At 36.9% G+C, this 16,214-nt stretch overlaps 1 protein-coding gene across 4 annotated transcripts in view; it reads right to left on the minus strand.

Moving 5' to 3' along the window:
- Positions 1 to 16,214, minus strand: part of THSD7A (thrombospondin type 1 domain containing 7A) — a 201,835-nt gene that overhangs the window by 65,215 nt on the left and 120,406 nt on the right. For all 4 annotated transcript variants that reach the window (XM_062567769.1, XM_062567772.1, XM_062567771.1 and 1 more), the window contains 2 exons: positions 10,582 to 10,773; positions 2,142 to 2,376 (listed from right to left, as the gene is read on the minus strand). In XM_062567769.1, coding sequence (XP_062423753.1) covers positions 2,142 to 2,376; positions 10,582 to 10,773 — 427 coding nt within the window. The remainder of the gene's footprint in view (positions 1 to 2,141; positions 2,377 to 10,581; positions 10,774 to 16,214) is intronic.

Consider the following 16,214-nt stretch of genomic DNA (forward strand, 5'->3'; position numbering starts at 1 on the left):
CGCAGGCAAGTTATGGTGAACTACCACTATCAAGAAGACATGTTCTCCATGGTCGAGGGAAAACTACACCTGCATCAGTGGGAAAGGAGGAGCAGAGGCAAGAAAGGGAAGGAAAAATGAGCTACAGCTTCACAGGAATGCAGTCTTCAGCCATAATGTTTGCTAGTCCATGACTTCCACCAGCCACCTTTGCATTTCCACGTCAATTCACATAAACTTCTCCAAGCATAACCCATTACTGTGAAGCAGTGCCAGCTTCTTGGTTATAATGAGGCCTTCTTATCCCCTTCTCCACCCTTTCTCTTGTACCCCCTAAAAATGCTAATGCAAAGGATCCTGAAATATTTTAGCTATATCAACATATACTTTCATCAGTTCTTCATAGCCTCTCTCCCTCTAAGTCAGGTTGTGCCTTTTAGTTTACATGGGATTCATCAGATTAGTTTATATGGGATTCATCAGATCAGATTATGTATGTGTGCACCATACATATAGTCAATACACTTTAAAAAATTAGCTGCTACCACTTACAAACAGTGACTATGTTTTCAGAAATTTTCTCTCTCGTTAAAAATGAAAATGCTTCTGAAAAGTACTGAACCTCAGCTTACTCCTCAGCATTTTCCTTAAAGACTCAGAAATAATAAACATACAAAAAGTTTGAATTATATGTATTCATTGTTTCACTGAGAACTTCATCTTTCAGGAGCACTGAACATTGCAATCCCTCTTCAGATCCTTGGACAAGGCAATTAGTTCAATTAGAACACCATTTCTATCTTTTGTATTCTTGTATTTAGTATATGTGGCTTAAAGCAAAGTATTGATTTTTCTGTAGTCCTTATTCAAGGTCAAATTAAACAGAAGTGATATGAGGTGAAGTCTGTAACTTGTGAGGTAGATAAGGCCAATAATATTGATTGTATCATACCAAAGTAATCCTTTTTATTAAGGGGAGTTTAAAACAAGGTTCTTATTTAGATTTTCATGTCAAATGTCTTGTTCTGTAAAAACAATTGACCAATTTCAACATGATAGCTTGAAGGATCAAGCAACACTTTCTGTTGTTATTTCACAGGATTCATTTACAATACAATACAACGGTCCTCCTCCCAAAAATTCAAGGTCAAATCAAACGCAGAGATATTAACAGCAGATTTAGAAATAAATCTGAGATAAATCATTGTAGGGTTTTTTAAATCTAAAATGAGCACCAAGTAAAAGATATAATGGTATCACATGACCAGACAGAATAGCAGCTTAATGTACACATATAACAATTTAGATTACTGAATGCACTAGTATTTTTCTCCATATTTCCATTTAAAGTAAATTAGGAATTAGTATTGCTGAATAAGGCAAGAAATGACGGGCATTGTGCAAATATTTAGTGTGAGAATAGCTGCCTCATGAATTTTCTGAAAGATCTCTGCTATAAGCTATTTCAGCTCTGAATCTTTCCTAAACGAGCTATATTGAGAGACTGACAAACTCTATGGAGATATTATCAAATTCATTCTACTAGCAGCTATTCTAACCCTCTTTATACATTAAACTGCAAAAGTAAATCATTGGGCTAAATGGACTACTTACAAAAATATGTATGTGAAAAAGAAACTACCCATGTATACAAAGATTCTCAAACTAATGCTATGTCTACACTGCCATGTCAGCTGTACTACGCTTGAGCTCATCGGTCTGCTTCTGACAAGGAGCACTCACATGGGCTGTACTGTATTTAGACTCAAAATAATATGTTTGCTTGGCTCTGCACTAATCCACATAGATGCACCTCTTGCTTGAAACTAATTTGAGGAACTCCAAAATGGTGGTGCACTCCACACCACATGTGTGCCCCGAGAATTTTATCTTGGCTCAACTTGAAGATGGTAAGGAGCCAGCTAGATTTAGCAATCAGTCAGCGGTCAGCAGAATCACCACTGTAAATATCATCCACAGCAATCAACAGTGAGAAAGATACTTCACAGTCCTTCTGTAACTTTGGTTTTGTACTTTTAAAAGATGACAAAGAGATGAGGGCATTCTGTCTTTGCACGGAGTCATTTGATTATACGCATTTAAAGAAGCAAAATACAAAGGTAGTTACAATATGAAAGAATTTTTTTTTGGAAGAAGTTTACTTTTTTGGGCCCACTTGTCCCACGTTGACTCTCACGCAGATTACTTTTCTTGTCTGCATCCCAACAGCACAGGTGGCCTCCCCGTTCCAGCTGGCAGATGAGTTAAAAGCAGACACAGAAGCATCCTCTATACACTGTCCCCACGGTCCAGTCTGCCAATGATACACAGTGCAAGAGTGTTCGTTACAGCTGCGCGTTTCCTGCAGTGCACTACTATTTGGACACTGAATTCCTCCTGGAACAACAAAACAGGGCAAAAGTTCATGCAGTAGAAGAAAATAAAAATAAAGCATTTTATTAAATATCCTAGGAAGTCATATTATCATTTTGATTACATGAAAAAAAAATGATGTTCTTCTGCTGTATTCTTTATACGCCACTTTGGCAAACTTCAGTGAACAGATGACACAGGACAGAATGTCCGTGGACAGTAAATAAAAATGTATATTATTAAGATGCTAAAATGATCCTAACTTACATAATACACTAATGCCCTTGGAGTACTCTAAGGCAGTTTTATTTATAGGTTCCCCTACCAAGGGATTGTATGAGATAATAGAGGAAGGCAGGAAGGCTCTAAGCAGAAGACATGGTTACATGCTCTAGTTATGCATGCCTAGAGACCACTGTTTATGTCTAATTCATGGATCAATTAAAAAGATTTTTGGAGCTCTTGTCCTAGTTCCCAGTGGATATTTATCCATGTTACATAATTACCAAAGAGTATGGCACAGCTGGCAATTTCAGGTCCAGACTGAGATAACAAAGGCTGTCGCAGGTTAGGATTAAATGCATTCATGTGTCAGTAATTGTGAAGAAAAGCTCAGATAATGCTCTTTGTTGTGTCCGATTCTAGATGTGTTCAGTTTCTTACATTAACGCACTTCAAGGTTAATCTATCCTCCTAGTCCTCTGCAAGTTAAAAGCTTTTTCTAACAAGACTAGATCATAGGCTACTAGATATCTAGTCATAGGAGTAGATATGTCTACTAGCTCTCTACTGCTACAAGACATACAGAGTCCAGATATAAGAATTTATTTAATCATTCATGGTCTACACAGAATTCCAATCTCCAGATGATGGAAAGCCAGGAAAAAAAAAATCTAAATAATATTTTACTCTCTTCTAAAAGACAAGAACAGTAGGAAAGACAACTAAAAGAGATGGTTTTGTATTATTTACAGTATAGGAACCACACATTCCTTTTCTCCAAAAATATATGCTCACACCAATGAGAACATTGTCAGAGAACATATTAGCCTTTCTGTCCCACTACTGAAATTCAGATGAACACCCTGAGCTACAGATCAAGAGGGAAGGAGTTTTAAGCACCTATTGTTGAGAGAAATTTTAAACAAACAACTAATAAAAGAAACAACAGATACTTCAGGTACTCCCAACACAAATAAATCTAGTGTCATAAGAGGATAAAATGCTGTATTCCTTAAGTTGCTTTCATGGAACAGCTAACTCTGTAGTCATTCTAGCAGACTGCTCTAACTTACAGGACAAAATTTTAGTTCTGGAATTTTCTCCACGGGGATATTTTTAACTTCTGAATTTGGGTTAAAACTATTGGGGCTACCAAGCAACAATAAACATGATGTTAACTGCACCATTACCATTCAAGAAGGCATGTCAAAGACTAGTTAATCATAAGTTTTGGAGAGGGGGTGAGTAAGACCCCACAACTTGTGAATGCAAGTTAAAAATTACATTTTTTGATTCAGAACTGATGCAACTCAAGTCTATCAGAGTTGTCACAGATTTCAAGATGCATAGCATCTATACAGTATGTCATATGTGTTTTCCTTAAAAAAGTGAGTAAATTAGGAAAAAAAGTGTATTTTGAAAAGGAGAAAAAGACCGATATAGTACAGTCTTAAATTCTTCAGCATAAGAGAAAAAAACTGATTCACAAGAGAAGGAGACTCCTGCAATACAAGGGGTAAGAAAGGAAAATTTAAAGGGGAAAATGACATCTCAGAGTTGCTAAATCAATTATTTCCATCCAACATTACCTCAGGGACTTCTAACATGATAAAATATACTCACTCATTTCACATTATATAGATAGCATATTTTCAGGTATTGGTGAAGCTCAAAAGAAACACTCGAGCGGTTTCATAAATTAAAGGTGTGTGTGCTGGGGAAGAAATGGCTCCTTGGGAATGGAGCCATATCCACAAGGTCCTAAGGCATTTGAGAATAAAGTGACAACTTTGATTCAGTTTTGACAGCTACGCAAGAATGTATATTCAGGCAAAAAACTCATAAAAGAGAGAGTGTCACTGACAGTAAATGTTCGGAAGGAAAAACTGGGCACAAACATCTGCAGTTCAGTAACAATGCAGTTCTGTTTAAATGAAAGCAGTAGTTAAGAAAACTATGAAAAGAATGAACGAAATCTGGAAATAATACCACTGACTATCAGTAGTAATAAATATTAGTATTACTAAAAATATACTATTTACATATAAAACAATGTGCCATTCTCTCCAGGAAAACATCATTCTCTTGTGCTCCCATAAACTAAAACAGGCAAAGAAAAAACAGAAGGGGTTGGAAATGGGCAATTAGAGATGTCCTTTATAGCATCTGTGTAGGCGGTGACAAGATCAGAGCTGCTTAACTTTGAGAGCATTTCACTAAAGGAGGACAAGTTTGACAGGAACACAAAAATCAGCAGGTGTCATAGAAAAATAAAATAATTTTATCAAAAATAAAATAATTCTATTAGAAACAAGAACAATGGGTATATGTCAACAATGAATGCTTTTAAATTTAATACATGATTAGAGAAGTGTAAATAACTGAGGTTGGCAGTACTAAAAAATAAACATTTGAACATACAAAAAACAGTTGGAGCTGAAGCATTTCTTTTTGGTTTGGATACTTAAGCAAAAACAAGCACATCTGGAAATGAAAGGCTACCTTAATAGAGGGACCTGCATATTACTCACAAAATAGCAGAGATATAAGGGCAGTCTCCTCAAACAGGTTATTAGAATTACCATATAGTTAGATTGATTTTCTGCCTGATTTGGAGTTGGTAATGTGTAAGACACCTCATCTTAGAACACTGAAGGATGAGTTCTTAATTTCTTTTGTGATATGTTCTTCATCAATTCCAAGTTTCAAAATACTTAGTAATTTTGAAAATATTTAAGGATCATTTAATTACTCTTTTAGATATCAGTCATTTTACAAATGCATTTCAAATGCAAGTAACTTTACATGTGCATTTCAAGCTAGAATATAAATCACTTGCTTGCACGCAGCTTGCAATCTGAATGCCCATCTGATGTATCTGAAGTTTAAGAACAGAGATGAAACTAAAGTGACTCTTGAAATTGATAGGGTGAAGTGTTGCACATTTCCTCTTTGCCATGGGGAGTGGGTAGACACACACAGCTCCAGTCCTGAAGACAGATGTGGGTTAGTACGTGCAGACTGCTAAGATATCAGAACAAAGACTGCCTGTGTTGGTGGGTGCCTCCTGCTCCAGTTCTGCCAACATTCACACCCCCTCACTAAGCGTATGTTAATTATACAAATAAAGAAGCACTACTCAGCAGAAGAAACCTCGAGAGATCTGTCCTATAACACACAACTGGCCAGCAGTTTGGGTGCGCTCATGGTCAAGCCTTTACTCAGACAGGATTCAAGTCTGAGATGACCACATACCAGGCAGGTATCTCAGCTGATGAGCTCTAAAGGATAAGGTGAAGCACAGTAACTTCCTCTGCCCCTGCTCTACTTGGATGCCAAATCCTTTTGTAAGCCTAACTTGAAATTCATGTTTGCTGTCTCCAAAACTATGGGTTCTTTTATTCCTATTTCAGTTGAAATCAGTCCAAACTCATGAAAACTTGAGGCTTCTCCAAAACTCAACTTTTGAGGAATAGGTAATTTGTTGAGAAAATAATTAACCAATTCTATGCTTTTGGATTTAATTACCAAGCATTGTAATTTCAGTCAGGAGCATACACGCAAATTAAAAAAAAAAACAGGCATAAGAAGAGTGAACACATTAAAAAATCCTATGTATAACTTCTTTTGCAATGATAAAGTTTAAGTACTTAACCTTAACAGTAATAAAATTTTAAGGCATGACAACCATCATTCGCCTGAGCTGAGAAGAAACTCCTTTGATTCACCTATTCCTTAAACATTCAGTAAATCAATCTTGCTGAAAGATGAGAAGTATGAGTTACTGGCCCCTGTCAGACTGACAACTGATATTCTATATCATTCAGCTCAGTGATGTTTAATAGTCTGTAACAAATGATATCATACTGCATAGTCCTTTTGGTGTTATACCTTATTAATCTATGAATGGGCAATAACCATAGTAAGGTACTGGCATCCACATGCACTGCTCCATCACTGCTCTAAAAGGTTGTTTCAAATAAAACAGTCCTTCATCATCTCATTTTCTCCTTTGCACTTGACTTGTTTTTTTTTAATCTATACTTTTTCAATATACAGTATCAATCATTCACTACTGATAAAATTTGGAATGTATCTACAACATAATGCTGCATGACACTGTAATAATCAATACAGAATTAATCTACATATCTAATATTTACTAAAAAATTATGACTGGTTTAGTCATTTCTATTCTAAGCTCATGGCCTATACACAGTAGTCTTAGTGAGTATTTAATTATATAAGGCTTCCTAAAACTAGAAAATAAATAAAAATTTAATAGGAATAATAAACAGAAAATAAACCCCAAATTCAATGGATATAGATTGAGATGTATTACACTTCTTATGCAAAACAGCTATGTGATGTATCAGGTTACATCACTATGCCCTTTGCTGTCATTTTAAATTTTCAGACAGTGACTCTCCTGAGTTAACTTGCTGCACCAGAAGGATGTATCTGACAATGACACAAACGAGGTATCACTACAGGCAGGCTCACAGACAGGCAAATTTATAAATCACTTCCCCCTTTCAAACCTTTAAGTTGAGGACAATGATCTTGGAAAGATATCAAAAATTATTATTATGACTCTAGTTTCCACGTAGAGTCATCTCACAAACCACGTTAAATCTTTATCTTGAGGAAAGAGACCCCTCTCTCTCTTTCTCTTCCCCACCAAGTGCACTTAAATAAACCCATCCCAGATTGGCTTGACCACACTTGGCTTGACGTTTGATAGAGGTATGGTTTGAGGGCCCAGATGAGATGTTCTGCATGAGGAAATGTTCAAGTGAGTGCGAACATCTGAGCTCAACTCTTAACTTGAGCAGCAGCCAGCATGGCACTGAAGGGACCAGCAGAGGAAAGGGGTGGCAACAAGAGAGATCTGCTTACCCGATCTTGACTTACCCTAAAGCTTATTGGAAAACTTCATCACTACTCTAATCTACATATGGTTTAAAATCTTTCTGTGAATCTATCCTTGTAACCAAAGAATTATTATGATTGCCAAATTGTTCTTATTCCAAAGCTTCTGCAAAAAAAATCTACTACATCTCTTTCCTGATGACCAGTTATGCTAACTAAATGGTTTCTTCAAACCACTTCAGTAGTATGGATAGCTGGGAAGAAAAAAGAATTAGGACTTAAGTATGAAATGATATAGTTCTATCACAGGCAGTCATCTGTTAGTATTAGCATGAAAAAGGCAGAATGTGGTATTTTTTTTTTTCAAAGAAGAGAGAAACTGAATCATCAGAGACAATCCTCTTATAGGAAGCCATTTGAGACCCACATACAACAGCGTACTTAAGATGTATTTACACAGCCTCAAAAATTTCAATGGGATGTTCAGGTTTAAGTAACTCGATGAAGGAGAATTAAGCACTTCAGTCACTTGGACGGATTGCAATAATCCTTGTGTTTGTTATGACTGGAATGCTTTGATCTCGTCAGGTTCATTGACTCAATTCATCGTGACTAACAGCAGGATGCACGAGATCAAGGACCCACAGTGGCAAACCTGGGCTACTTATGTCATCTCAGAAGCCAAATTTGGCCTTATTCAGAGGTTGGCAACAGACTTGCACCTTCTTTGATCAATTCATCTGCAATCCTGATAGTGTGGGGATTGTATAGTTATATATAGCACGTTATTGTGTTCTGACACAATCTGTCCTATTATGTTCTAATGAAAACTGCCAAATGTCACGGCTATATTATATGGGAATTGCCATGAAGTAGCTTACATAAGCCATTACACTGTCTCTAATACTAACAATTCAAGAAAAGGTTTAAAAAAACTAAAATGGAACACTGGTGGGTCTGCTAGGACTGAATTAATAGCTGTCTTCAGAACATGGTTTTAGCGCACAAAAAGAATTATTGGTCCTATATTTATGAGGCTTAGGTTAAAATGGTATTTGCAGAATTTACATTAACATGTAACAATTGTTAATAATGACATGCATTTTTTGATAAGCTCTGAATAGAAGAGCTGAAGACTGCAGGTTCCCCCCAAAACAGGTTCATGTGGAGCTGCCTTATTTTTATCAGCAGGATGCAGACTAGCAGCTCCGCTCATACGTTCCTACACTCTGTGCCTCCCGCAAACATAAAACCACGTCCCAGCACTGCCTACACAACCAGTGCGTCGCGCACTGGCAACGCGGCTGATCTTTGTCATGTGGCTCTGGAGGTGAGGAAGCATGCAGTTACTGGCTGTGCCACGGATGGCTAAAAAGCATGAGAGCTTTACAAGCAGCAAGATGATAGTAAGTCTAATTTCAGTGAAGCACAAAAATCGAAAACTAAACCAACACTTTTTGAATATCATATAAGCAAAGGTAAAAAGTACATTCCAGATAGAGCTGTAATGACATGGTAGCCCTAGAAGACTTGTATGTATGTATGTGTACGTGTGTGTGTGTGTGTGTGTGTGTGTATATACATATACATATATACGTATATATATGTGTATTATATATATACACACACACACATATATATGTATGTATGTATGTATACACACACATACACATATTCTCTGGAGTTTTTACAGTGTGCAAAGGAGCACCAGGTTGAAGATACCGGACCACTACGTGAGGGAATAGGCACAAGAAACAAGCTAGGCAGAGATACTAGCCTGTAACCTTAAAACAGCCCAGAACAACCTCATCTCTGAATAATGGCAAAGAGGCCAGGTTTAGAGCCAAGCTGAAGAGCTACGACATCTAGATAATGAGTTAGCTTGTTTGGCAGTAGTGTAGAGATCTCACCTGTACTACCTGTGTGGTTTGAGACCTGTCAATCTTTCTTTGTGAGCACTTGGTGTTGACTCTGATCATTACACAACAGAGATAAATAAAATTCATACGCTTAAAATTCAGTCTATGCTTCACTGCTTTGCTGCATCCTCTGCCTTACATATTATCCTGAGATATGTTAAGTATTGAAGTCCTCCTCAGAACCAAACCAGCATATTTGAAAAAGCAACATAAGAAAACAGAAACATTTTCTGGAGCATTTCTGATTTTCACTTCTGTAGCATGCTTGTAAGGATGTTAAATCTCTGTGTCTGGTAAAACTGTATAAGCACATGGAAAATCTATCATCCTCACCTACATGGAAAAGCAAGTAGACATGAAAAATAGTGAAAAATGTGTCCCAAGAATTCTTTGGTATAAGCGATTACCGGCCAGACTGGTAGACTTCAGCAAGCCTGAAGTGGCCATTTTGACTCATACACATTTGTTTTAGTCCCAAAACACAATGTACACTTAAAAACAAAGCAAAACAAAATCAGCTATAGCAACCATGGAAAATTATCAAAGATGAACCTAGGTCACAAACCTATAAAACCTTTTTCTTCTTCTCTTTCATACTACATCAATGTCTTTATCTGCCTTTATTGCAGATAAAGGACTACTCGCATGAATGATAACTATTCAAATGAGTGAGGATTTCCAGGCCCAAACAAAGTTATGCTATGCATAAAAAATTTGATGTGTTATCAATAGTTACCAATTTGGGCTAAGATGATGCAGAAAAAAAAATCTTAGTGTTTGAACCCATTAAAACTCTGAAACTCTGACCTTGTTAGTATTCATACTTACATACCTGCAGAATCGGACCTTAGCTGTTACTAGTGTTACTAATGGTCCTCTGTAAATATCTTTCCTTGATGATTACATTGGACAAATCATTTGCCTTGTTTAATTTAAATAGAAAATAGGAAAACAGTATGTTTGAAATATAGACAGTAATATAAAATGATAACAAAGAAATTGTTAATTGAAATAATCAGCAAAATAAACCTCTTTTTTAAAACAGCCGTAGGTATCGTGACTGAATTTGAGATGCATATTCAAATAACATTTCTATATAAAAAAAGACCCCCTCGGTCTAATAATTTTTTTCTTCTGATCCAGAAATTTTTTTGACATAGCAAAGACAGTTGATAACTCACCATCAAACCAAAGTCCGCACAAGTATGCGCCTTACCTTCACCTGCATATGCCAGAATAGAGCGGGCGCGCATTTGCTTTCCTTCTGTGGTTTTGCCGGAGCAGGTGTGCGAGCAGGAGGACCAGGCGGACCACATGCTGAGCACGCAGTCCTTCGGGCACGGAGCGTCGCAGGCAACGGGGATTGGATAGATAGCGTCTCTACACAGCTGTCTGTCAACCTCTTCTCCTGGGAAAGAAAAGGCCGGTAGCAGTCTATCATTTGTTAAATTAACTTAAAATGAGCAATCTAGCCCAGATGGGCTCACAAATAAATTAGATTCTGTTCTTGTATATAAACAAGGTAAATAGATTTGTTATTAAAATGACTTTACTGCCTTGATGTTAGAAGAACATGCTCAAGCCTAGTTTAATTTGATATTCCACAGAAGCGAATACCAGCATGGGTGGTCTTTGAGGTTTCACTTTGTTATGATATCTTTGGTTACATAAAAAAAATCCTACTGTGAATAACAGAGTATATAATACAGTTATGGAACGCTGCATAAATGTGCAATGTATGTGCATTAGTCATCTAACCTTAACACGTTATTTGTTGAGGAAGGAGAAAAGTATCCTAACTTCCAGGTCATGAAATTTGTTCCGTGACTCAGTTTTATAACCTCCAATTTCTCCTTTGAATTGTAGTTGTACATCAAAATATAAAGACAGTTGCAGTAATCGGGAGTCAGAGAATTTTGTTTCATCATAAAGGTCTTCAATAACTAATGTTAAATTAGTTAAAATTTAAGTAATGTCCAGTGTGTCCAGTAAATGTCACTCTATGTCATGGGGGGCGAGGGAAGGGAAACCCTACTCTGTTCATTTTTATTGTCAGATCAATCTACACAATTAAACTAAAAAGACCCAGGCTGGTATAAATTGTTTAATGAAATACTAGGCAGTGACTAAAGTAGCAGAACTACTGTTTCTGTAAAGAAATTCTGGTAAAGTTCTATCTGAGATTTCACTGAACAGAGTCCTAATCATAAAGCGGCGAGTTCTGTAAAGTGTCAAATGTTTCCCTCATCAGATCAGTTAATATCCATTAAGTGATGGATGAACAAATGACAAAGTACTCAGACATCAAAAATTCTCAGCAAGAGTGACAAAAGCCTCAGGATTAAGCTTCACTTTAGACAAGCTGAGGAAAAAAAAAAAAAAAAAAAAAAAAAAACTAGGGAGAGAGAGATTTGTATTCAATGTTTTAGAGTTTTAGCCTTGTTATTATACACTCCAAGTGCTTTCAGGCTTTCAGTGAATCCAAGGACTGAGCAAGAGCCCAATACATAATGCTGGTTACAAGGAACTGTGAAAGAGTTGCATGTAAGAGAACTGTGGGTTTCTAAGGCTCCACTAACCATATATAACAAAGTTAAGATCCAGCCTCATTTACACATAGGGAACTTTAAAAAAGTTATCTGAAAAGCATAAAATTTCAAAAGCATCTGAATGCCTATTGTGTTATATGGTCCTTGCAGTGCTAGGGCATAAAAAATTCTATTGAATTATGATCCGTCTACTGAAATTTTATTGACGTATACGCAATCTCAACGGAACTGAACAGGACCGTCTATTATATTGCATATGTTACGATCCATCATGTCAGCTATTTTGTTTTAATAACTAACGTCAATGAATAATGTCTCATCAAGATTTGCAATGAAAGCAAGTTCTCAATGTATCAAAACTTTTGTTAAAAATAATCATTAAACACACTAATTTAATGATAAAGACATCAGTTGATGTTAATGATTGCCACCTGGACTCTGAAAAGCTAATTCAATAAGAACTGTGGATGCCATAAATCAAGCAAAGATCTATAAACACTGTTTTACCCAAGCCCCGAATTAAGCTTTTATTGCTTAACAGAGTAATAATAAAATGAATCAACAGTAATCTAAACGAAATCTACTTTCCTGTCATTCAAACTTTACAGAGTCTTAACACCACTCAAAGACTTACTGCCAAACTAATTCTTGAAAATAGGAGGTTCTCTAATACTAGTGACATATAGTGATTCCCAGAATTACTAATGACCAAATTTTTCACAAAAAAAGAAAAGATGAGGGTCATTGCCTCTCTATGCTACTAACCAGTGTCAAATATTTTACTCCTGAAGAAACTTTAGTCACAACAGAACTGCAAAGGTCAGCCTTCCTCAGCTCTGCAGAAAGGCCAAGTCCTCCAGCTGATGCTTGTTAGATAGTCTAAAGTAGTCATATTTATCTGAATTATACAAACCTTTGAGATCAAGCCAGCCTCCAAAGCCATATTTCCCCGTATTACAAAAAGGTTTTTGAGTCTTGTCAATGGCTTTAGAAATTTCCCACACCAAGCTCTACTTCCTGCACTGGACTGTCTTGCATCAATAGCTTTTTCTATGTTATCACAGGTCATTACAGACCATTACTGGTGTAAGAGGAATTCTTGCCTGCTGCATGGCAGGATGGCAGTGCCTGCAGGATGGCACTTGTCTGGGATGAAGGAGAATCAGGATATGCAGACTGCAAATTCCTTTGAGAAAGTATGAAGTTAGGAAAGGAATGAACCTCATCCTCAAACTGTTCCACCCCCAGGTAAGACTCCACAAGCTAAACTGCTAGGGCATCTTCACATGTCATGATGTAGAAGTAAAATACTGTAAGTAGCTTATTTATCACCTATCAATCACTATGGTTTTAATTGGACACTCAAGTTATGCTTGGAGCCACAATGAGAAATTGCATAGATTTTAGTTTTAGTTGGAATTTATATTTAAAATAAAAAAGTCTTTAACCTCTTCCAAGTCAAAGCCCCCTTTTATCATTTGCTTTTGCAAAGAAAACATTCTATAAATATGTATCTTGCATACTAGCATTCATTTTTTGTCAAAGGTCTAATTTTTATCCGATGAAGGCAATGGGGCAGAAATGCAATTGGAAGGAATATTTTGTAATGGGTACTTCACACCTTTAGGGAGATATTTTACTTGGACTAAACTGTTTCTGACATTTCACTAATGATTTTATGAACATCTTGACCTTTGTTGCCACCCTCTTTAAAGTGCATAGTGCAGTTAACTACCAGGAACTACTCAACCATGTGCTGGGAGCAATCCCAATGTAGACTAGAACTACTTACAAAAAGTCTCATTTGAAAGTTTGCCATCTGTAGTCCAATATTTGAGTTTTACTTTTATATATTCATGTTGCACAAGAGATGAAAACAGTTCTCCATAAACATGAGTCAAAAGTCCCTGCCCCAAAGTACTTATAGTCTAAAAAATATGTCAGCCTTCCCCTCCCTAGAAAACCCCAGAAAGATAGAGACAAAACGTGACATTCTCCTTACAAGAAAAGTCTTTGCCACTGAGCAGTTGTTTTGTCCATTAAACACAGCAATAGTCCATACTGAGAAATAGTGTTTGTGCAGTTGAACGGTATTTCTCTCTTAGGTAACATATGCAGAGTAGAGGCTAAATTCTCCAAACTGCACTAGAAGGAGTGACTGTATGTAGAAAAGGCATGAAGCTACCAAGGTTTTCTTTCTCAAGAATATAAATTGTCAAGAACTGTTTAAATTTTTGCAAAGAGTTCTAGAGATTTTTGTCATCAGTAGAGATTGCTGAGCAGCCAGCCCTTCAAACCTTCACCTTTTCCCTGAACTGTTAGGCCAGCTCCTGCTAGAAGAGCAGTAAAGTGTGTCACTGTGTTAAAACCCCTTTTGCTTTGGGGTGTGAAGACCCTCTAGCACATGTGCCACTGCTGCTTTACTACATTTGCAAAGCAGAAGTGACATCCATGAAAATTTGGTCTAGAGGCTAGAGGTTGGGCTACCCACGTTCTGTGTTTGATGCAGTCAGTTCATGTCACTACTTCATGTTTTTCTTCTCCATCTGTAAAATATTTCCAATATTTAAGCTTATTGTAAAATGAATGTTTTTTTCAAAAGCATATCTAGAGTTGGTATTACTACTGTAAGACACAGCAAGAAAACTCTGTTGTTTATTGTACATCCTTTAATATGATGCATGCTTCACTGCACAGTAAAAAATTACTGTCAAATCCTAACCTGCAGTAAATGGAAAGGCAATTGCTTAACAGAGGACAAAATTATTTTAAAGCCCTAAAATGAACAGCAAAATCACTGCTGGATTCAACGAGGCATGCAGAACGGCTGAACTTTCTTCTAAAGTCAACGTGAAATAGAAATGCAGGTGTGATTCCCCACAATCAAGTAATTAACTTGGTCTCACAGTCTAGGACCTGGAAACCAGCTATAATCTCTGAAAGGCTAAACTATTATCTGATACAATTGGTACTAAGTTCATAATAAATAGGATCAACTTAGGTGAGGGCTTTGAACATTACTATTATAAGTCATTTAAAGAAAAGAATTCTGTATAATCAGTAAAGGACAGAAATATCAGAGTGGTAAAACAAATGCAGTTCCAGTCTAAAGTCCATAAAACAATTAATGACAGCAACTGAGCATAAAAGTTAAAAATGCAGACTTCAACCTCAGCACCTTTTAGTCAAATCTGTGCCAATTTACTAGTCCTTCTGAGATTCTAAGACAAAATATAAAAGCTCAATGCCAAGTTATGCCAGTATCTTCTTGTTTTTACGGTTCCTCGGAGCACTGTATGATGGTCTGTTTTTTAATAACAGACCACAGAGGCCTCAGTTCAAGTGTTTTTAAATATGTACATTTAAAATGAGGATGTGAAAATCAAAACAATGGAAAAGAATAATAGTTCAAAGCACTACTTGATCTAGATGTACTGAATTGACCATCATTGGGTATATATAGCCTTGCACATATATATATATATATGTAAATAAACGTATATATATGTGTATATATATATTTATGTAACTATATCAGTTACAGGCAGTGCTCTCTTGGCTGATGCTTGTGTTACAGACTTTCGTGCCTTGCCTAAGAAACTGAAAAGGATGTGCACAATGTGTTGTCCATGGGAAAACTGCTGGGCATCTGATACACTGGTAATGCACCCCTGAGCTTCGCTGTTAAGTGCTCTGTGTCCAGGGGCAAAGAAGGCCCTGCTAGTTTTAAATTGCCTTCAGTAATGCCTCTAGACACAGACACTTCTATCCATACAGCACAAACTATGCAGGACCACAAGTCTGAGAAGCTGTGGCAGAAAAATGCTGTAAAATTCTGTCCAAATATGAACAGCAACCCTCATGTCAACACTATCAGTTAGTTGTGCTATAGGGCAGGAAGAAATGCAGTTTATTTCACAACATTTTAAAATCTACATGAGTTGCCCTGGTTGCCACTTACATTTTCCTTCCTTCCTTCCTTGTGTAGAAAGAAAAAGCAGCAGGAAAGCGTTAGGCTGCCTCCTGCATGGAGCTGGACAGCTGAAATGGCCAATAAAACTGTTGTTTCCCAGATTTCCCATGCAATTTCCCATATACATTCCTCCCATAGAAGGACCTATATGTGCCCCCACATTGACGTCCTTGTCAGCCTTCAAGTGTGCTGAATAACCTCCTCAAATTGGTGGACGAGTTCAAGTGAACCATGCCCATCAAGAACAACTCAGCTTCAAACCAGCTGGCAAAATACCTATATTCCAAAGCTGGGAAAAATATGTCTGTGATATGTGCTCGGTCCTGT

The sequence above is a fragment of the Rhea pennata genome, chromosome 2 (genome assembly GCF_028389875.1).
Source record: "Rhea pennata isolate bPtePen1 chromosome 2, bPtePen1.pri, whole genome shotgun sequence".
Lineage (NCBI taxonomy): Eukaryota > Metazoa > Chordata > Aves > Rheiformes > Rheidae > Rhea > Rhea pennata.